Source organism: Pelobates fuscus, chromosome 4 (genome assembly GCF_036172605.1).
Source record: "Pelobates fuscus isolate aPelFus1 chromosome 4, aPelFus1.pri, whole genome shotgun sequence".
NCBI classification, from domain to species: Eukaryota; Metazoa; Chordata; class Amphibia; order Anura; family Pelobatidae; genus Pelobates; species Pelobates fuscus.
The window spans coordinates 124,294,922-124,319,580 of NC_086320.1; the positions used below are offsets into that span (position 1 = coordinate 124,294,922).

At 36.4% G+C, this 24,659-nt stretch overlaps 1 protein-coding gene across 1 annotated transcript in view; it reads right to left on the minus strand.

Annotated features, from left to right (window-relative positions):
* Positions 1-24,659, minus strand: part of PIEZO2 (piezo type mechanosensitive ion channel component 2) — a 409,694-nt gene that overhangs the window by 23,241 nt on the left and 361,794 nt on the right. Inside the window, exons 35-47 of the mRNA XM_063451573.1 lie at positions 21,801-21,909; positions 21,020-21,091; positions 17,997-18,163; positions 16,876-17,069; positions 11,699-11,866; positions 11,006-11,404; positions 8,561-8,819; positions 8,026-8,208; positions 6,714-6,966; positions 4,438-4,570; positions 3,742-3,889; positions 3,235-3,449; positions 2,803-2,961 (exon numbers count right to left, since the gene is read on the minus strand). Coding sequence (XP_063307643.1) covers positions 2,803-2,961; positions 3,235-3,449; positions 3,742-3,889; positions 4,438-4,570; positions 6,714-6,966; positions 8,026-8,208; positions 8,561-8,819; positions 11,006-11,404; positions 11,699-11,866; positions 16,876-17,069; positions 17,997-18,163; positions 21,020-21,091; positions 21,801-21,909 — 2,459 coding nt within the window. The remainder of the gene's footprint in view (positions 1-2,802; positions 2,962-3,234; positions 3,450-3,741; positions 3,890-4,437; positions 4,571-6,713; positions 6,967-8,025; positions 8,209-8,560; positions 8,820-11,005; positions 11,405-11,698; positions 11,867-16,875; positions 17,070-17,996; positions 18,164-21,019; positions 21,092-21,800; positions 21,910-24,659) is intronic.

Genomic DNA, 24,659 nt, shown 5'->3' on the forward strand with positions numbered 1-24,659 from the left:
GTCAGTACCCCGACCTCCCTATCAATCCCCCTATTATAGTTAAAACCTCAATCCCTCTCCTTTTAGTTAGTACCCCAATCCCCCTCCTCATAAATAGTATCCCAATCCCCCTCCTCATAGATAGTACCCCAAACCATCTACCCATAGATAGTACCCCAAACCATCTACCCATAGATAGTACCCCAAACCATCTACCCATAGATAGTACCCCAAACCATCTACCCATAGATAGTACCCCAAACCATCTACCCATAGATAGTACCCCAAACCATCTACCCATAGATAGTACCCCAATCTCTCTCCCCATAGATAGTACCCCAATCTCTCTCCCCATAGATAGTACCCCAATCTCTCTCCCCATAGATAGTACCCCAATCCCTCTCCCCATAGATAGTACCCCAATCCCTCTCCCCATAGATAGTACCTCAATCCCTCTCCCCATAGATATTACCCCTATCCCTCTACCTCATAGTCAGTACCGCAACCCCCCTATCATAGTACCCAATCCCTCTCCCCATAGATAGTAACCAAATCCCCACATCATAGTTAGTACCCCAATTGCTCTCCCCGTAGATACTATCTTCCTCAGATATAGTACCCAAACCCCCTTCCTCAGAGATAGGACCCCAACCCCCTTCCTCAGAGATAGTACCCGAATCTCCTCTAAACTCACTCCTTAAGAGAGTTACAGATTCTCCTGATTTCCCCCACTCCAGCCATTGATCATGAGGACCTCCCATGCCTGATGTAGAGACTCATGAACTCAGTGTGTTGCCTGTACTGCTTATCATGCCAGCTCCTACCGGTTCGTGCTGCCCTTTCATTCATGACGTCACTTTCCTGGGAACAAGCCACACAGAGCTGTCCTGAACAGCACATCAGGCAGCATGTGTGCAAGTCCCCCGACAAAGGCTCTGCTCATAGTGCCCATGTTGGTTTTATTACAGAGGCAAGACTGCTTTTGCACTGTGGATGTGCATGACTGCATGTCGGCACCGGGTGCTGCGGCCCACCGGGAAATTTTGCCCACATCACATCCTCTGTTATTAAGTGTTCTAAATCTTTGGAGGAAATCTTAAAATAAGAGGCATTTATCTCCAGGAATTTCACAAATATACCCATTAGCAGGAAATCCAGACTTTCATAAGGGAGAAGGAAGCTCAATGATAGCCCGTTTGATAGGTGAATATGGGAAACATTTAAATTCATTACTACAAGACAATACAATCCCAACTCTTAGTGAGCTGCTAGGTCCTTTTAAATTGCCGACTTTGTTAGATATATAATATACTCCCAACTTGTAAATTTTTTATGAAAAGTAGTTTTTCCTAATTGGACACCGAGAGCTTTCTTCTTTTAAACTTTTTTGTATCTCTAATACACAAGGTGCTCACTCTCTGTCTAAGATATATGCTATGATTCAAAATGAGTTAATGGATGAGGCACCTGCCCATTTCCAGAGTAAATGGACAGCTGTCTTACATATACAATTAAAGGCTAATGACTGGTCGCATGTCTTTAAAAAAGTTATGATAAATTCGGTTAGTCAGAGTAAAAGGGAATCCTTTTACAAACATTCAACGCATTGGTATAGAAGGCGTAACAAAAAGCCAATTAATGGTACACAAGTATAAGGGGGGTAACCCCAAGTGTAATCTGTATATAGAAGAGAAGGGTGTACCAAATAATGGAAACTGGGATGAATGGCAGGTATACAGGTAAAAGCGATCAATTCAGATAAAGGCACAAAATAATAAATGATGAAAAATAAAATAAAACATTCTTTGTTGTTATTAGAATATTAAAAATTGCCAACAGCAATCACAAAATGTGATGTATACAAACTAAATAGTAGAACCCAAATCGAAAAATAAAATAAGGAATACTGAAAAATATTACAAAATAAAATCGATGCCTGATAATTCAATATATTGTAAAGGATTAAGTCTATAGCAGATATGCTGAATGTATACAGTGGCACCTTAGTCACTCTCCCTTTACAGACATTTTCCTAGCGCTATGCTCGGCTAGGATCTTTAATCCACTTACATACATTCATAGATGTTACGGATCTATTTATTTAATGCTTCCACCCCATCAGAAATCACTCTAAAGGTTACTGCACATCCATTTCGCACCAATATCTCATAGCTATGTAGAATAATTTCCAACATCTGGTCTTTTAACTTAATCATCACTAGTCCATTATTTCAGATGTAAATATGTGTCACATCTTCTTTATCTGTATTATTCATCCAGTCTTCACTAATACTAAATAACTGTAAGGGTTAATTCCCTAGCTATTAAGCCATGTATGATGTGTTTAGAGGGATTCCCTGCTCTTGTGCTTTCGTCTATGTTCGAGGAAATGTCCCTGAACACAGACATGCGTACCAGAGCAGGGATTCCCTTAAATCTATGTTCGGGGAAATTTTCCTGAACATAGATTTGAGGGATTCCCTGCTCTGTTGTGTTCGTCTATGTTCGGGGAAATGTCCCCGAACATAGACGAACGCACAGGAGCAGGTAATCCCTCTAATCTATGCTCCAGAATGTATGGAAGACTCCAGAACAGAATCTGCTAATGGAGCCAGGCAATTTTGCTTTATTAAAAAGACATAATGGAGTTACCCATTTCTAGCTATTGAAATAAATATTGGAGATATAATAATTGTTGGATGTATTGTGATAATCTAATATAACGTGTTATCTACATTATAATGTCACCTAATAGTTCATAGCAGACTTCCTACTTCATTTTATAACTGCATTTTCTGACCAGTAAAATCTACTTGTGCTTACCCTTGAAACAGGAACAAGTTGACATAGTTGTAGCTCTTGGTGAGGAAGTTACCAAGCACTCTGGTTGGATACCCACAACGGATCTGATATGCTGATAGGCCAAAATAAATGCACTTCACAAAATACCACAGCTGGGCAACAGTGTTCTGACTGAATTTCCTACAAACATAATATGTACACAGATTAAACATTATATAAGTAAAATAATAAAGACCATAAAGACATGTTTCAAATTCTAAATGCACATGTGCACCTTGCTGTCATCTTTTCCCTCAACATTCTGTTGCAGGATATTTCGGAAGAACAATATTGTCATTCTTATATACTTTAAATGTGCAGAGTGATTTCCAGAACCTGACATTGTGTGCAGACACCAAAGGATATTCACATATAGACATACAGACTTATAACATTGCAACATTTTGTGTTTACCTTTCTGTCACTCCAGGCAAGATGAAAAACATCCAGAAATGTATTCCAAAAACAAGGATAACTTGGAAAATTACTTTTCCCATTACAGTTTTCCGTAGATAAAGTGCACGATCCACAACCATGGTGCCAAACTGGATTAGTACCATTACAAGAAAAGCCTCTGGCACCTGATCTTCTGATAGAGAGGAGGTTATATCAGCAGCAGCAGAATGTTTCTGAAAAAAAAGGGAAGTATATCCTTAGTCAGAGGGAAATCCCCCACTTTGGTAAGGGAATCCAGCCATGGGTGTTCTATCCATAAATAAAGAGGTAATAATTAAATTACCGTAGTTATAAATAAGGCTAGGTGAATATAGTATGTTGTGAAAATTGTTTTCATCTGAGTTATGGAATGTTAGTAGCAATTTTATAGTAACATTATTTGAAGTATCCATTTGTATGAAAGAAATTCAGTTATGTCTTCACCAAAATATTTATTCATATGAATAAAGTACTCTAGTAACTTACTCCAAAAGCCCAGAAACCAAACACAATTATGATAAAATCAACAGTGTCTGCAAGGAACATTAGAACGTAGACATCCGTCACAGCACTGTAATCTGGGTGGATGAGATTGTAGAAAAACTGTCGGATAGGCAAATATATCTGAAGGGTCCTAAAAAATAAAAATAAAATTACTCTTATTTAATTTGGTTTTGTTACATTAAAGAAATATTTAACAATTAGCAAAATACTGAGTCAATTTGAAGTCGATTTAGCCCTAATGACATATATATTTTTTCTAATAATATACACATATATACAATTGAAAAGAAGTGCTTCAAAACCCATCTCTTCAAGAAAGCTTATGGCCTCCCAGAGTAACCTCTACCTGACATACCGATTCCTTGCTCTCTCCTAAAGGGCAGCACTTTACTCTCTCCTCCAGCTCTGCTTCACTCCCACCTTGTTTGATTGCTATCTCCTGTCCTATAGTGTTCCTACCCCACTTCCTCTAGACTGTGAGCTCATTTGAGCAGGGTCCTCTTCAACCCATTGTCCCTTCAACCCGTTGTCCCCATTGTCCCTCTTCACCCCTCCTCTGCTCCTAAAAAAAAGACAATAGACTAGGTATAGGAATAGCCTGGCCTGCTAGGAAATGACTTAATTGATATCAGATGTCAAGATTTCAATTCGGCAGTTTTACTGAATGGGCTTACTTACGTCTTAATGATAAAAGCTTTTGCCTTAATTAGTTGCTCTCGAAGTTTTTCCATTAGCAGTTCCTTTTTGGATTTCTGTTTTATGCTTAATATACTGCTACCTTTTTGGCTGCTATTTCGAGTACTTGTACTTCCTACAAAATATTTGGGGAAAATAAAATCCAAAAGCATTTTTAGATTTCACAATTTTTATTTTTTTCTGAATACACTTTATTGAGTTTCTGAAATAGAAAAAAAAAAACTTGTAATAAGAGCTCACATTTGCAATTCTATTGCCAAAAGTAAGATTTCTCAAAATCACAATTATATCCAAAAGAAAATATAGTGGATTTAAGTAATTTAACATGCTAGATATTAACCCCTTAAGACCGTTAGGGCTTTCTATGCAGTGGAGGCTCATCCATAGAGACACTTGGCGCAGTGCCCCACCAGTTTTCGTGTGGGGAAATCATTATTTTGCAGTAGTTTAGAAACACAAAGATTCTTTTTTTTGGAGGGGAGGATGGTAAGCCAAAGAAATATGTGAAAAACATATCACTTTAGTTCTGTAATAAGTTTCAGCTCTGCAGGGCCCATCCTCACTCACTGGTAGCTGTTTGGAGAAGATGTTGTGAGAGCCACTAGGGAAGTAAAAAAAATGGGAGAGGTTTGAAATCTACCCTGTTTCAGCTGAATTTGCACATGCCTTGAAGGAATTTCAGGAATTTGCATTGAGTTGCTATTCGAACAGCAGCGCACACTGCAATTAAGTGGCAGCATGCTATTGGCCACGCTATTCATGCTCCATCATTGGCTGATAGCATGAGGGGGCGGGGTTATGCTATCCACAGGAGAGAGAAGCAAGAAGCCATCTTTGAAGTGTAAAAGCGGAGTAGCTGAAATGGTTGGAGTCTATCAGTATTTCCCTGCTCTAACCATGTGCATACTGTGTGCTGAGAGCTAATGGAGTAGCTGACATTTTTCATAACAGCAGCAATATTTAATAAAAAGCTAAAGTTTTCATAGATGAGCTCGCTTGCAGCTTTGTTTAACCCATCACAGTGATCCTGACCGTGTGGGATAGTTATGGTATCTCCTTTTTGTGACCAGTGCTGTATGGTGGAAGTCAGCACTGCAAACAGCTCTTTAAAGACATTAAATGCCTATTACAAAAAAGTGTTGTGAGCAGGGTTAAAAGCTTGCTCACACCACTAACCCCAGGTTTAAATGGATATCTGGGGTTCCAGTTAGCCAGCTGGGTCATTTTTTGTGACACCAGACTGACCAATGAGTTCTGTGCAGTGCTGGAAGTCAGTGCTGCACAGAGCACTTTAACTTAAGTCATAGTTTTTCTGGGTTGCATGCAGCCTTGAGGAGACCCTCCATGGATTGGATAGACCTTGACAGAGACTCCCAGCCTGTCCCCAGCTGACTGGGACCAGTGCTGGGCCTTGCCGGCTACCCATCACCAATCTATATATAATCAGCCTGGAACCAGGTTAATTCCGAATTACACTGAAATTCTGCAAACGTACAGTAGATGGTGGCAAAATACCACCGTCTACTGTGTTAAACAGTAAAACCCAATTCTAATAGTATTGATATTAGAAGTGGGTTACCTTAGGGTTAGATTTAGGAGTTTAGGTTTAGTATGTAAAGGGTAAGGTTAGCTCTAAGGTTAGTGCAGAGTTAGGGTAAGGTAAGGGTTAAAGCTGGGATTGAGTTAATGATGGTTAAATATAGTGTAGTATTGAGGTTGAGGGGAAGATTGTGGTAGGCTTAAGGTTAAAGTTTATGTAAGCATTGGATAAGAGATATGGTTGGTATTGCATTAGTGTGGGAGTTGATGTAGGGTTAGAATTAACTATCAAAAATTATTTTAGATCTTAAACATATCAAGTATTTAACAATTAGGACTGATATATGAATCTATTTTGAGTTCTTTTTAATTAGTTACACTAAGTGTATAAAAATAAAAAATGTGTATTAAAAAAATTGATAAGCAAAAATATAATGTTGTCTTAGGTATACATATAGGATGTTCAATTTAAGCTCTTTATGTCCTTTAAATATATATATATATATATATAATATGTATGGGGGTCCCTGAAGAGAAACCCTTTAATTATGGTGGAACAAACCTATAACTCTAATTTAACGTCTTGTATTGGTTCAGATGTTGGACAGCTGCCTCTGTCCTTATAGGAATGAATTCTCTTCGTAGTGTTAGTGTAATGTTATATCAAAAATGTTTAATCAGCATATATCAGTTACATCATAATGATGATGGACGTTTACCTCTTTTAGATCTGTGTGAGGAGTAACTGGACCTTCGTGATAGATGGGAACCACTGCTAGAACTCTTTCTCCTGATGACTGCCTTTTCCTCTGGAAAGTGAACATGGATGGATTCCACGGACGCAGCAAGATTGACTGACTTCAGTGACCCAACAGAATCTCTTCTTCCTGATGCATCTGAGAGTTCATCATCTGTGTCATCTTTGTGTGTTGCAATTTCAGTCATATCATCCTCATCCCAAAGACCATGGCACTGATTAAAACCCACAGGTAAGTCGATATTATTATTTATAAAGCATCACCATATGATATTGTAAAGTGGGTAAATGATAAAACCAGTATGACATACAGGATCAGGATTGGCTATGCTCAACTGAGCTAAGTGCCTACTGCCATCAGACTCTCCCCTAGTCTTCAATCCTTTAAGAAGTGTCTTAAAACCCATCTCTTTAGGAAAGCTTATGGCCTCCCAGAGTAATCTCTACCTCACATACTCTTGCACTCTACTAAAGGGCAGCACTCTACTCTCTCCTCCAGCTCTGCTTCACTCCCACCTTATTTGATTGCTATTTTCTGTCCTGATGTGTTTTATGCCCCACTTCCTATAGACTGTAAGCTCGTTTGAGCAGGGTCCTCTTCAAGCTATCGTTCCTGTAAGTTTTCTTTTAATTGTCCTATTTATAGTTAAATCCCCCCTCTCATAATATTGTAAAGCGCTAAGCAATCTGTTGGCGCTATATAAATGGCGATAATAATAATAATAATAATAATAAAAAGTGGTCAAATGAAGTGGGTATGATTACTTTAAATGTAACGCAGGAATATAATGTGTCCAAAGGATAGGTTGATATCCAGTGTTTAAACAATGCACACTACTTCAAATCGTATTAAATTAGGGGAATGTTTTATCCGCAGAGAAGGGGTGCTAAGCAAGAAAGGCACTGAAGGTGAACATTGATGGTGCAAAGAAGAAGGACCAGGATGGAATGCTACAAACATGGAATTGTTTGAACCTGAGTAAATGTGAAATGCTTATATTAACCTTAACTATTAAATGGTTATTCATACTGTAAAAGCATCAAACGAATTGCAGAAATCTCCATAGATCATGTTTTAATCAATACTATCACATGTATGAATTCTCTATTTCTCCATTAAGGCAGTCCAACAACATCAATGTAATACTGTAACATTGTCACAAAGCTGTAACTGGGTATGTAATCCAATAAATATATTGGGATAATTATTAATGGGTAAAAGTTAAGCCCTTCCTATAATATTGCTTGTCCTTTTATAATATCGTGCTCATTACCTTTAATATAGATCTATGGAAGAACAAAGCCAAGAGTTGGACCAGATCATAGTGAACATATCCTTCTTTCTTCTCAACGCCAATTATATTGGGAGCGTGGTAAGGTTTGTCTTTGTAGTAGTCCACATGTTTATTCCAAGGGAAGAATCCAAATTGGAAGAAATATTTGATAACAATTGTTACCTGCACATAAGAAATTTGAATACCTCAGAATATGTTTGTTAATAATTAATAAAAGAAACAGCACAAAAAAAAATTAAGTTCTGAACCTGACAGAGCATTTTAGTTCACTATCCCCAAATTTGTACCTGCTAAATGGTGGGTCTGGGCAACAATAAATAAGTCAGTCATGTCTGCACCTCATGTACGAATTTACTTTAGTTTAATATCTCTCATTCTAGATATTTGTATTTTTTTATACAGCAGTGTGCTTATTAAATTATTATTCTATTGTTAAATGGTTATGAGATTATGATACACGGTTATGACTATGTATTAAAAGAATTACAAGTTTGGACAGTGTGCTTTTACATACCTCTGTGTACACAATTGCTGTCATCCAAAAACGTTTACTAGGCCTGGGAACAGATAACATAGCCCAAAGGAAAATAAGGATAGGCAAAACCAACGTAATCATTGATGCTGAGATCATGTGATTAAGAATAATGACGAAATAGCAAACCATTTCCGATCTGGCCACCAGAGTATTGTACAGTGCATATATGAGCTGGAGAGAACGTGGCTGACCAACATAAAATCTATCAGAATCTTCGAGCTCTTCATCTAGAAACATCCTACACAAAAGCAAAAAAAATAAACCCAGTTGGATTTGAAAAGGTAAAGTGTGCATTCATCATTGCTCTGTCTATCACTACTGTGCCATGCTAAGCTTTACTAACTGTGACAGAATGCAAGTTACAAATACTTTTTTTTTTAATGTTTTTTTTTCAGTTGGCAAGTTTCAAGCAAAGGCAAGAGATAAGTTTGCATTAAATTAATCTTAAAGGAAGATTATAGTCATCCAAACCACTTTATCTCAATGAAGTGGTCTGAGTGCATTGTCCCCTGTAGCTTTTGAGAAACCACAATGTTGACATTGTTTTTTTATTCTGTTCACTGACAGGGTCAGCCCTGGGGGCACAATGTCCTGGTGACCGAGTAGAAGGGGCGCACAGTGTTCCCCCTTCTGCCAATCATAACTTGTAGCGTGGCCGCACTGTTTGCAGTAGAGGATCTTATTTATCCTCTACCTGGTCTGAAAGCAGTGTAGCGGCCACTACTTAAAGCCAATAGATACAAAAAGGGACTAGTGATGGGTGGAGAATGACAAACAAAGGCACTGTTGGGGGGGGGGGGTTACCCACAATGAGACTGGGGAAGAGAAAGTGACACACAAAGGGACTGGGGGAGAAAGAGTGACACACAAAGGGACTGCGAGGAGAAAGAGTGACACACAAAGGGACTGCGAGGAGAAAGAGTGACACACAAAGGGACTGGGGGAGAAAGAGTGACACACAAAGGGACTGCGAGGAGAAAGAGTGACACACAAAGGGACTGCGAGGAGAAAGAGTGACACACAAAGGGACTGGAGGGGGGAGACACACAAAGAGCTGGGGGGAGAAAGTCACATACAGTGTCAGGTCCCCTGCCTCCGCGCTGCTTGCGGCGGCCTTGCTTACCCCATCACCATGAGCAGCGCCATCTGGTACCCGAATGCGGCATGCGGCTTTCCTCGCCGCCGTGCTCCAGACTGACAGTGCTTCTGACGCTGCACGCTCCAGAGCAGCATCCTTATATATATATATATGTCAGACCCAGTCATGTGACCCAGCACACAGTGATGACCTCAGAGACCACAAGGGAGGGAAGAAACACCTCCCACGTGTTGTGGTTAACACTAATTGGAGATTAGCCAATCAGACACAACCCTGTGTGTATATAAGCTAACCTCCCACTTGCCTCAGTGCCCTGTTGTGGTCTTTGTTTAGCCCAATAGCGCGTTATACCCTCTCTGATTAATTAGTTACCAAACTTTGGCTTGTCTTACGTTTACTCTGTTTTCTCTGCTCCCTGACCTTGGCTTGTCTCTTCATATTCTGTCTCTCTATTTTCCTTTGACCTTGGCTTGCTTTGACTATCCTTTTGCATAGCCTGCCATTCTAAGGACCGGTATTGCAATTCTCTTTGTTGTGTCCTGCCTGTGTGTTAGGTTCCCTACCAATCAAAGTGGCTGGGGTGACACAAATGTACTGGAGGAAGTGACACACAAAGTGGCTGGGGGAGAAAGTGACACACAAAGGAAAAGGGAGGAGAAAGAGACAAGAGAAAGTGACATACAAAGTGGTTGGGGGAGAAAGTGACACACAAAGAGACAGGAAAAAGAAAGAGACACACAAAGTTGCTAAGGGAGAAAGAGACACACAAAGGGATTGGGGGAAGACACACACAGGAGCTGGAATATAAAGAAACACACAAATAGACCAGGTAATTGGGGGGAGAGGGGGTCAGAAAGAGACACACTAAAAGGGTTGCAAGACACACAAAAGGGCAAAAGAGGGTGTAAGATACAATAAAGGGGTGTAAGACACTAAAGAGCGCAATTGAAAAGAGAGAAAAAGAAACAGAAAAGGAGCTACTTGGGGTAAGAAATTCAAAACAGGGGTTTAAGTGACACACAGGTGAAGACGCATAGGGGGTGGCAAAAATGCATCTTCACCTGTGTAGCCAAAAATCCTTGCATCGGCCCTGTACACTGATAAACTACTTTTTTCCAAAGAGGAAATTTAATACAGGCCATTCACACAGTACATTATGCACTGCATCACAAGTTTATATTGTTTTACTAATTTTGACTTGTTGGTAAATATTTAAAAAATTGTAAAATTAGATTCACAAAGTTTATAACAAATATACATATCTGTGCACAGAGATAAAACAAAACAAAAACAACATCTTATAATACTCTTTTATGCATACTTACTTGTTTAGGAGCAATTCACTTGCAGTTAGCTCATGTGTTAAAGGAGGCAATAACGTATCATGAAGTTTGTCCGTACGACTATCATCTGGGCTTAAAACCATCATGTTATTGTCAGCAGATTCATCCCGGGATACAAATGAAAGTTGTTCGAAGCTGACCGCTTTGCTGTAGGATGGCGGAATATCACCCTCTGTTGTGGAGTACAGAGGCAAGTCTGTGTCCGGTGTGTAGCTTGATGCCTCCAAGTCTATACTATAATCTTCTTCTTCTTCTTCATCGTCTTCTGTCTCTAACATTGATGCTGGTCCTTTACCTTCTAACTCTTGTTCATCTTCTACTTCTTCAATAGTCTCTGTTGTCCCCTGACGTGAGTACACCATGGTACACTGAGTGGGTTCACTATAAGGTGAGAGATAAATTATCAGCGATTGCTGCAATTTGCTGAATAACATGCATTTCGTGGTAAATCACATGACTTTATTGTATTTGTCAAATATTATTTCTTAGGTAAAATGAGGTTATCTTACAAATTAAAGCTAACTGCTGCTCTTTAAAGCCAGTTAGTGTCCTACAGTGTTCCCAAACACCATATAACTAAATGTGCATTAATTGAAGCAATAGTTCCCATTGGAAAACATACGCACAAAGATTTGATGGACAAATGAGTGAATAAAGCATGCATGGGTTAAGCACCTTGATGCTATGCTGCCACTGTCAGCAGATGAAGAAGACATGTCCATGCTGTACATTTTACGAAGCCTAGGGCGAACACGTTCACTTGTTTTTGGTATAGTGTCTGGTCCATCTAAATCATCAAGCGTAGACTGCCTTGAGAACAACATGGTGGCTTCCGTGTAGCAGCTAGCAGCACAAATAGTCACAGAGACAATGGTGAGTGACAGGCAAGCAAAATGTTTCACAATAAGCAGTTTAGCACGGTTTTAAGCATGGAACAAATCAGACAGAAAACTATTTCTAAACATGATTACTTGCTTAATTAATAAATGCATCTGAGCATAATGTTACTTAAAAAAGATGGATGCAGATGTCTGCGATGACTTCAACATGTTGATACCAACATATGTTTTACTTGACATCATGAAATAATTACAAAGTGACATATATTTAAAAAAAGGTTTATTTGATAAGGCCACAGTTAACCTGGGGAGAGATATGACAAAATGTGTTTTGAAAATGACATAAAATGAGAAGCAGCACTGAAAAATAATGGAGGGGTACAATGAATACGTTTTAGATATTGTACAGTGGCTAATATGCAACAGCTCATTTGCAGTAAATACAATATACTGCATTATCAACATTACACTTTCAAGTATGTGCATGGTTTTATGCATGAGGGGCTAGTGGCGCAATAGATAACATGTCTGACTATGGATCAGAATTCTAGGTCCGACTCCTGGCTGGCTCGTTAATAATTTTTTTTATTGTAAAGCGCTACGAAATTTGATGGCGCTATATAAATAATAAAATAATAATAAAAATAATAATGCATGCATATAAATAAAGCAATGATCTCTCAGAAACCTTCTATGTAATATCCTAAAGCATTTTGAGAACAAGAAAAAACACTTGTGCATTGTGTTGACGTGTCATTTTCATTTCCCTGTGGGAACAGTGGGAATGTTGCATTATCACCTAGAATGCTAATTGTTAAACATAAGTAATCTCAGGATCTGATTGGTTGGTGGCATCACGTTGTCTCAACAGTGTTTTGGTTTAGTTTTTTTTTTTTCTTTTAAATAACAGTGACTGTGTGATTAAATGATATTACAATTACCCCTCAATTTAAAACATGGTCATATTTTCAAGTGATGGTTTATGCTCTTTTGCAAATATTGTTTTAACAAATTCAAGACAACATGACATGTCAATATCACATGTCAGCCTAATCCTCATTATATAATAGAAATGTCATGTGACAGAATATTCATTCCTATTAATATATCATTATTAATAATAGATGGCATGCATCCGCTAATGGTATTAGAGTTGTAACTGTAATGTGATGACCATATACGCACAATAAATTATTCTATCATTGTGTTTGGTGTAATAAAATTAACTGCTAGTTAGCTAGGATTGCTAAGAAGGAGGCACCCAGAGGATGTTTGACTTATTTATTTATTATAATTTAAGCTGCTTATATACATAAATATACTATTTTGCTTGCGTAACTTGAATTATTAAAAAAATGAGCACTATGATAATCACATTTTAATTACACAGAATCTGATTTACCTTCCTGTTCCCACTGGGAAGCCTGCTGTATCTATGAGCTTTCAAAATTAAGACAATCATTCGGAGAGATGATAGATTTCCATACTAAGTTACTCCATAAAGACACTTAAGAGTTCCCTGACATCAGCAAATTTAAAGAGTCTGCTAGAATTATTACAGTCTAAATGCAATAAAAGGTCTATTTGTTTTTAGTTAGAATAGCACAGATCATACTTTATTAAGAATCAGAGCACTTGCTTGCAAGCATATACAATAACTGAATTGGCATTTGTTATATGATCTGCTGGTGGGCAGCATAAGTATCTCCATCAGCAATTTCACACCTTCTCTGATTACTATAATTCACTTTAACTTCATGTAAGAAGATTAAGCTCAAAGGTGCTATAGAATGAATCCATACAAACACTGCTACCATTGATCTACTTTTTCTGTACATCCCTTTTAATGTATAAGCAGTCAAACTTATTGACCACTGCTGTCCAATTCTGATATGAGTGCATACCTTCTGCAACACAAGTGGAGTGAGGATCAGTTAAATTTGGAAAGGTCTTTCCTCACCAGTAACTCAGAATGAATGTAAAGGGCACACTCCCACTCACTTCAGGGTTAATTGGGCTTTTCCTCCCTTCAATCCCTTACCCAACATCTTATTAAACATATTTTATTTAGATTTCCAAGATTTTGCAATTGCAGGTCATGCACTAAAAGATGCACATCTAAAAAAGTTTCCCATTCAGTACTTTATTGTAACTTTATTGTAACTGTTGCAGCTACAGTTAGCAGTTTATGAAAACATTTATAATAACATAGCACTTCATATGGGTAGTTTAACACTTTATATATCCATTCTACAATAACTGGTAAATATGTTGTTATATGAGAATCAATGTTTAACACATACACATAATGCATTGTTATTGTCAAGTGCCTAAATCTGACACAAGGAAATGAACACATATTCCCACATAGTGTTTAACTGGATTTAATGTGCCTCTTCATGCTAGAACAGGCATTGTTTTAGTGAGCACCATATTGCATTTTGGTCAAGCCCATTTAGTTTTCAAATGTAAACTCTCAAGTGGTTTACTTTGCCTTCCTATGTGAAACAATTAGCAGGTTTTCATGTATATTTCCCCCACAAAAGCTTGTATTTCTCAAAGCTGGAAACTTCACAAGGAACAATGAATGTATTTCATGCAGCCATTTTACCTCCAACATTTGCCACAGTTTGTAAACAATTTTTTCAGTTTCACACATGTGGCTATGAATTTAGTGTTTAAGGTTTGTGCAAATACGATAGTTAAAGGGACACTCTGCTGTCCAAATACAAAATAAATAGAAATCACTGTTTAGGGACCCTGGATGAAAACGTGCATACATTTAATTATGATTTGTTTCATTGGTGTTATATCTAAAAACAGCTTGCAAAAACTGCCGAACTCTTGTCTTTTTCTCCAATTGCACAGAATTATGTTATTGTAAAATGTGTATAGCAAAATGTTCATGTTTAACTAGGAGGTATGAAAAACATTGTCTTCTTTTTTTTTATAGCATATAATATGCTTCATAGCTCTGCTCTAAATTATATATATTAAAAAATTATATATATTAAAACATTTCTGGGAAAGGTGTCAAGTAAATGTGTGCTTGCTTTCTTTATTGGGATTTGAATTAGACTCACCTGGTTTACTCTTTTTAAGTCACATAGGGCAAAATATAATGGCATAACTGTCAGGTTTTAAAACTCATAACCTTTTAGGTAAATAGGGATAGCATTTGGAAATACAAAATACTATATACTTCTAAAAACCTTACGGGACAGACTTGATGACAATCATTTATTCATAAATCAAAATTTTCTTAAATTTTTTTATGATGCATTGAGAAAAAAAAGAGACACTAAATACCATTACAGCACATGCCGACTGTATATATTGCGATCTCCTGTGTTCGGCTCTGGAGACTGCTGTGCATAAAACTGAGAACAGCGCTACAAATAAACGATCAGCATGAACAGTAAGACTGCTACCAGCTAACCCAACAGCTCTACTTATCACATCTGATCTATGAGTTGTTGACCTATATATTGCGTAAACCCCAAGGAAACTCAAAGGTAAATATGTGCATATCATATAAACTTATAGAGACTTTAAACATAAGTATATTTTTCTTCACATTTACATTATTAAAAAAAAAAAAAAAAAATCAATTAGGTTCATTTCAAGACTGGAGTGTCACATTAAGTGCTATTTACTAGATGAATGAAAACATGTTAAGCAAACAGTTCTCAGGTTAGTATTAAAGGATGAAACATGCACAGACATCACTTTAAACAGCACTTTCCGTTCAAACTCTATGCTTTTCTGTGGTATTCAGAGAGTTCATAAGCAGAGTTTTCATTTAAATTTAAGATAGTCCTGGTCATGTAAATGTTATTTTTCTGCATTGTTCATTTGTGTGTGGTTATTAGACCTAAAGCTGTTTAGTGCTATTTAATATGTAATCTGGTAGTGATGGTGGATTTCATTATTTATAGGTTTTCATTTCTTCATTTCTATTTTTCTTTCTTATTAATATTGGTTCATTTTTCTTTTCTTTTTCATAGGTTTGATGTTTTAGATACACTATTTGGCCAAATGTTTAAGGAACATATGAACATCACATCCTTTGTGAGCTTGTTGAGATATCTCTTTCCAAAACCATCCCTTTTCCAACCCCCCCCCCCTTCCCATTAGTGACCAGACATGGGCATTTGTTTTTGGACAAGCACTTTTTTGTCTGAATGTCAACAAAGACAAATGGACAAACTACAATCAATGAAACGAAGAACGAATTGCCTGTTGGACACAATTTTTCCATGCAATTTGTTCTTCCATTTGGTTTGTATTACAAAGAGGGAGCTACTAACTTGTGGCTCCCTCCTTGTAATATTTAAAAATAGAAGCTGTGGGGAGCTGTGCTACCAAATGCTTCCTAAATCCCCCAATGCTCCCCATCACCCTTGGCTTTTGAGGGTCAATATGACCCCAATATTAGTATAAGGGAGGTTAAAGGGGCACTATAGTCCCCAAAACAAGTTTAGCTTAATGAAGCAGTTTTGGTGTGTAGATCATGCCCCTGCAGCCTCACTGCTAACTGCAGTCTTTGTATCCAGTATCATTAACATGATTCACCAGAACTAAGAGGTCTAACCCAAACCCTGAAAAACATCCACAGACCACTTTCCAACCTCCACCAAACTTTACAGCAGTTACTATTCTGGTAGGTAGCACTGTCCTAGCATTTTTTTTTTAAGATTTGTGTTTTCTATTAGGAATGTAGAGGACACCTTTGGTTTCATGGGAGTGACCATGTGAAACCATACCACCTTAGCCCTTACCTGAAAAATTATACATTCTCCCCTTTTAATAATAATTTGTTTGGACTAGTTTGGAGTTGGTTCCAGGCAGCAGTCTGTACAGCCATTTTTAGCTGGACGTTTTGGTTGCAATTGATATGGTGACATCATTACATAGTGGTACAGTAGTCAATTGGATAGTTGTTAAGTAATTATTCACAGATACAACTGGTCTATGTTTTTTTTAATTAAACAGCATTAATGTTATCCTTACCTGGATATGCTATCATGAGATGCTGCAGAGTCTGCACTGTCCATTCTTTTACTTGCCATCCTGTCATTTTTTTGGAGGCTGGATGCTGAGCCGGGCTGGTCATCTAACCTGTCAAGTCCTGATTCTCTTGAAAGGTTCATCATTATATGGTTTTGATAATACATATGAATGCTCTCCCGGTTAGGAACAATGCCCTGAAAAAGCACAAATAATTATTTATATTCTTCATTTACATTATTGTATATGCTTTGAAAAAAAGTCCAGCCAAAATTATTTTATTAAATTACTTATGTCTTATGAACACATTTTCCAAGTACTATTGCCATTTTTTATGAAATTTGAATTTACAGCATTTTTTTTAAATAGAATATTAAATGTACCAAGCTTCTATTGTATTTCCTATAATTATATTCCAAATGGCAGTTGGATGGCAAAGGTTGGACAGCATCTATGTACTGTGCACACAGAAATATGGAATGCTTTGTGGCTTTTTGCTTATTGTGAATTCTTGCCATCTTCGGTGGAGATCTCATTTACTTATTAAACTCCAAGTATCTGGAGACATATTGCTTCAATTAAACAGAGTAATTACCTAATTTCACATACTAGCACTAAAGATGGATTTCTTATAAAGTATTCTAGGCACTTATCAATTTTTCAGCAGCCATGCAAACAGAAAGTAATTTTAGATGGAGATTAGCCTTGTCTAAATCTGCTTATATTTTTTACTTAAATTTGAAAGTCACACACTACGTATTTTCCTGTTCATTTTTAATTATGATTATTAATTAGTTAATTATTTCTTGCGTAATGCTAACGATTTCAAAAGTCTATGTTTAGGAAAGTTCTGAAAGGTGGGCAATGGCCATGGAAAACATTAGAATCAAAAGATACATTTCACCGATTATTACCTCTTTACAACTTCAAATTACAAAAACCTGAAAACTACACAGTTGTCTAAAGTTAACCTTTTTCTCTTTTTGCCTTGATTAGCCATTTACTTTGCATCAGCATGCTGACTAACTGCGTAGGCTCTTCTTCATAACCTAAAGATCACTTTCTCAAAGGATACTACGAACTGTTATGTAAAAACTGGGTTGACAGATATGTTGAGCAATTACCTTTTTTATCTCTCGTGTAAGCATACAACGTTCTATTCTTAATACAGTGGAGATATCGATGTGTTCTCTTGAAATCGAGTTGAGCCATGCTGTAAAACTATCAAGTGTGGCCAGAAAAAGGACCCACGTAAACTTTAGAATGTTAAATATTCTTTTGATTATATTGTCTGTAAATAAAGGAAGAATATACCGTATTTAGAAACTGAAACACTTAAATGCATATTTACAATTTTAAACAAAAATAACTGATTGTTTAAAATAGCTTGTCAATGAAATCAAAAAGCAAATTTGCTATTTCTCTAAATATTTGAAAAGATTATATAAAAATAAAATGTTTGAATAATATACCAAACATTAAGGCCCCCTGGGTTCCCAAGATCCAGGCCTTCACTCATTGGATTGCTAATGTGGAAGTTACACTTTGGCATAGCTGTAAACTTTGCCTAAATTTGTACTCCATTGACTGGTTGAGTGTGTCAGCTGACATACACACCCAATCAGTACTGTCCACATTTGGGCAAAAATGACATTGCCAAACATGAATCTGTTGATAGTCAAAGCATCAATTGTGAATTGTATCATAGGTGCAAATTATAGAACAATCTTAACCACTTAAGGATCAAATCTTACAATTTCCTTTTGAGGCACTTTGGTTGCCTTTAAACCCCTTAAGGACCAAGCTTCTGGAATAAAAGGGAATCATGACATGTCACACATGTCATGTGTCCTTAAGGGGTTAATGAGAAAAATCATTTTTATTGGGAAAAATGCTGACTTCCAATAGAAGAACTGTTTATCATCCTTCCCACATTCTGGTGGAAATGTATCAGCATTGCACACCCTGGTAATCTAGTTTGGAGACCTCCATGAAGCATTGGCATCGTTAGTTGAGTGGGACATACTATTTTGAAATAAGCTCTTAAAAGAACAGATCATTGTGACAATATAAAATGTCATTTGTCCTTACAAGGTTAAGAAGTTCACAAACTTACTCAGTACCATGATTGTAAATGCTGAAAATGCTCTTTCATATAGGAGAAACCTGGCATTAGACTACAGATTTCCTGCAATTTAATTTAATATAACATTTGACAACATATGTTGGCACAACGAGTCTTACAGAAATGCACAGAAAAGGTACATTTTTAATGGGAAAGCATTATTGAAATCATACTGAATTGACTTTTATTGAATTTCTTAAAGTTTTCTTTATGCCGGGTTGTTTATCTAGTCACTTGGTACTACTTTGTAACATGTGGCTTTTGAGGTATTATAAGATACACTGACTTAAGTATTTTTCCTATAAGTCTTAGAGCATTGACCTTTGTACTAACCAAAGTCTTGGCATTGCTAGTTAAAAATTTGGCTCCTTCCTAGGATCACTGCCAAACCTATAACAGTGAAACGCAAGTATTCATGTATATGATATATGGGGCGAATACAAATAACTATATATAGTCGTTGAAGACCAGTATTGCTGAAGATTAATGAACAGGTATAAATTATTTTTTGTATGACTTAAGCACAAACTTAGAAACACTAAAATTTCTAAGCATCTACGTATACTAAACTTATGGTGACCTCAGATCCTTCACTAAAAACATATATCCCCTGATGCTTGCAGTGATTTAGGGACTATTTGAAAATGGGATAGTGACTATCGTGAAGCATGTTCTCACTTATGTAATAATATAATGTTTGATTACCTTCATTTTATTAAATTCTAGCTGTGTTTGTACGACAAAACAAGGATCATTTTCTTTCAATAACCTTTACGTAAATAGATATTTTCTATCTTTCATGTGATTTTAACTCAACATTTGCTTGATATATCTGATTTTTTTTTATGCATCAACTATTACCAATAAGCAGGGCAGTCATTAGCTAAGAGCTTCTACAGATTATCTATATTGTTTAAATATTTTTGCATAGTAAACAGGTATCGATTTGCTTTGGGAATTGGAAACCCATAATAGGAACGGGGGAGCTCAATGGGAGAATGACACTGACACAATTGATATCACTGATCATGTGCCTGCCCATAAAGTTCTACTAGTAATGTGTATTGTTGTCATTTTGCACTTTATTTGTAGTATACTACTTCCATGTTTAATAGACGGGCTATAGGTACTTTGGATTCATATGTGACACCAAAACATAACCTTCTAGATACCTGTTCTCTAGATTATAGCAGATCTTACCATCATGATTATTTTAATTCATAACAAAATATCAACTAATCTGTAAACAAGCGCACAGGAGCTCTGTGAATGAAGTTATGTGACTAGATCCAGTAGAAAGCTTATAGCAGAGTTACAAAGCCCATAAACAATGCTGTGCTGGTATGTTTGGTATATGTACATGTTATCCTTGAATAAACTGGGAGATCATGAATTTCTTAACAGATTTGAGCTACTTTCAGCTATGATGAAAAGCTTACTGCAGACGCTGCAAATCCTGGTGCCTAGTAACAAACAAAGGGATTTTTTTTTTAAAGTTGGGCATTGAGATATTTATTTAATTTTAAATTGATTTAATTCCATATGCTTCATTAAAAAGTGGAAGGTAGACAATTCTGAACTGTCCTCTTTAGTGACCTTGTGCAAACTATAGCTTGGTTGTGGTTGGTTGTGGTTTACAGGCTGTGTTTAGATTGATAAGGGAGATAGTTCGAGAGATAATGAAAATGAAATGGGGAAAGTATGCTGAGCTGGAAGGAGAGAACAAATGCAGAAATTGAAGTTGAGGAATGTGAGCATGATGACAAAGGAAGGCTGGCAAGAAGTGGGGAAATAAGCAACTGAGGGAGAAGTTTAATCTTTTGGGACAACAGGGGCCTGCAGAAATTCTGGAGGGGTCTACAAGCTATGCTTGACCAGGGCCCTATTGACACTAAAGGTGACTTTGATAAAATACTACATTTACATTGACTCTTCAATAATTGTAGACCATAATACTAATATCATATTCCTACAAATTCAACAGCAAAACAAAATCCACCACTGTGAGAGTTTATAGCATACCTGGTCCATCAGATTTCTTTTTGCCTTGGTCGTGTTCATCTTCTTTGTCTTCACATTCTACAATAATATGCCCTGAAATTACCATTCATAACAGTCATCAAAATATGTTACCATTGAGTTATTGAACAGCATCTTTTGGACTGTTTAATGTTGGTAAAAAGAGCAATAAAAAAAAAAGAAAAAGAAAATAACACATTTTACATATGTCTTTGTAGTATCCCATATTGTAAGCTTGTTTGAGTAAAGCTGTCCTAACCTTTGTCAACATTATTTTGTCTGTCAATTAATTGATGTTATATATCCCCACTCAATAAATGTATAGCACTTTGGAATAGGCTGTAGTTATATAAATTCTAATAATACATATAACTATAATATCATAAGGCAAATAATAACACAGTGAATAGAAATTGAATTAGGTGCTTATAGAATTCCATTTGTCTGGGAGAGGAGACCTTAAATATCTCCTTTCTACTTTAAAGCGACACTATAATCAAGAGAACCACTACTCAGCAATGTTCCCCAATGTCCTTCAAAAGCCTTCTAATGTTTTCCTGGTGTGGCCGGGCGCTGAGAGACCAGCATTGTGATGGAGAAAAGATAGGTTTTACTCCATTCGGGGGGAGGGTGAAAGCCTAAATAAGTAACCCAGCACTATAGCACTAGGAATACACATTTGTATTTCTAGCGCTGGAGTGTTCCTTTAATGGTGAGGCCGACGTTTCACAAGCACATTTTCCGGTGTTCTTGGTTAAATGTTAGCAAACAGGATGTTACATACCTTCCGCAATACCCTTCCGTCTCAGCTCCCTCTGCTTCTCCTCTTTCTTTAACTTGTGTCTTTGTTTTAGAGCAGTTTTTGGATCTGTAACCCAGGCTTGATAAATAAACTAAATCAAAAATAATTATTTTATTGAAATCATCATATCAGAAACAAGAAGGCAAGTTCAAGCATTGTTTTTTTTTTTTGTAAATGTGTATATAATTTTAAAGCTGCAGTGATGTAGTTAAAATTAAATAATTCACTGCGCAAGCTATTCGGTTTGAATAAAGAAAAGTGTTTTCATCTTACAATGATTTAACTGAAGGGACTTATTGAAATCCACATACTCCTTATGAGGCATAAAATGATTCATGCCAAAATACACTGCACTGCATTGATCGAGTGTTTATGTAAACATTTAGGAATGTATGTATTATATGATTAATGATTAAATCTGTTATGTGCAGAAATATGTACAGGAGAACCATATCCACGGCTGCACAGTTTAAAAACAGCTACAAGCAATCAGTTACCATTTTACTTCTCGGGCTTTCACTAAACGAAATAAACAGCATTTGTTATGTAAATCTAGAGCAAAATCTCTGTCCCTGGCATTTGACATCATTATCGACATTGAGATGTCATTGACTCTTTTTATACATGTATTTTTTTATTCACCATTTTGGATGATATGTAAACCCACTGCGATGAAACACATTAATACATACATTATGTGCTTTATGTGCAGTCATACCTAAATATCAAACGTTTAAATAACTTGAGCAATTTTTTTTGATTAGACGAGAGGGTTGGGGAAAATAAAATAATCACATTGCAACTGATTATGTAAAATCGTTTACTGAATTTTGGAAAACGGAGCACTGATGCATTTTAATTTTCTATGTCTAATCCATTTTTTTATGGATATCACACATTGTTTGTCAAGTGAGTGAGAAGAGATTTTTGCTGCAATCAACTCTACTACTTTGAAATGTTAAAAGTATACTTATAGTATAGTATAGTTATGTAACAGAATAGACAAACTATGTCTTAGCGATGATCATTTGTTCAAGCAAATGATTATCACATGAAATGGCATTGCATTTAATAAGCTAGCATACAAGACAACATATAAAGCAGACTAATATACTGCAGCATGCAAACCAACATGCAACATGCACATCATGGCAAACACATATAGGTCTCAGAGAAGCTGGAGTTTCTACAGTTACTACCACACCATTATTAGCCATGGGATTGAAATGCATTTGATTAAATGTTACTAAGCAGTCTTCAGGTTTTCATTTTTTTATTTTAACAATTCTCACCAGGCACACATTGTAGCTAATTAAAACAAATATATATATATACATACATACATATAAATATATATATATGTATATGTATAAAAAATAGTTTCTCACCCCTCCTGGAGGGTATATATTCCTCATTCTTGGGATCTCTATCAGAGGCACAGTATATTTACACATACATGTATGTATAGATATATTCCAAAAAAGCAGCACTCTCTGACTTTTCAGTTGGTTTCAGTTTAAGAATCCAAAAATAGGTCAACGTTTCAGATCGGAACTTTCCTCAGGACACAAACCTATGTTGGATTATTAAACTGAAGCCAATTGATAAGTCCTTGAGTGCTGCCTTTTTGGAATATATCCATTTATTGTGTGATTACCTCTAGATATCCCGTTTCTGTAAAGCACTTCTGAATATGCTGGTGCTATATAAATAATAATAACATAAGTGTGGTAAGATTGGAGTCCTATTATGTTCTGCCATTCGCCAAACCATAGGTTTATCCCATAGGTTGCTAATATTTGGGATTTATCAAGAGGGCACTTGGCAAACTAGATTGCTGAATACAGTAAAATGTAATAGTCAATAACGATGCACCAGTGAGTTTAGTTGGTGAGCCCAAACTATTTGTACCCAATTTTATCCTTTTGAATACCTTCACAGAGCGATTCATTAAAAGGGAGAATTCAAAGTGAATTATAAAGTTAAAGCCAGAGTAGCTGAACTGAAGGCATAGCTGACTTAGAGAATTTTTTCAGTTCAGCTATTTTGACCTAAATTTTAAATTCCTTTAGAATTCAATTTGATTTCTTAAATTAGTAAGTAACCTTGTCAATGTAACAATAGTTAAGTGAGAACTATCGGTTTGAGAATTTACTCTTCAGTTTTGTAAAGACATAAAAATATAAACATACAAAAGTAAATTGCAATAGATTGTGTAGTGGAAAATGTTTACTCCCCAAAAGTACTGAAAGTAACAAATGCCATTTTAGCTAACCGGGTGGAATAATTACATTTTGGAAGAAAAAAATGAAGGTGAAATTACAGGGGTTATAGAAGTTGAAGGATTCAACCAATAGGATACAGAATATTCGAAAAAGAGAGGACTAGAATGGTCGTACAAAAGGATAAAAGTTGCTCATGCAAATGTTACATGATTATCCGGTTAATTGCTTGATGCAGACCTGATCACAACTAATGCAAAATGCAGAAATATGCCCTATATTAAAACTGACCAATAATTACTATCAAATATAACAATTATGTTTGTCTCTTTCAAGATTCAATTTCTCTTAATTTCTCCTCCAATTTTCCTCCCATGGGCGCATTATAAATTTGAAAAGATTTAAATAATTTTGCAATCCTTATGTATATGTATGAACGTATAGGGAAATTGAGACCATAAACTATACAGATAGATAGATAGATAGATAGACAGACAATTGGTTAGTTTTGGTCTCAGTATGGTCTCAGTTTCCCTATATGTACATATATACGCATTAACAACGAAACAGCTGTCCATGAGTGGTTCACTGGCTTTGCTCCTCTTCCTAAGTTGTGTTT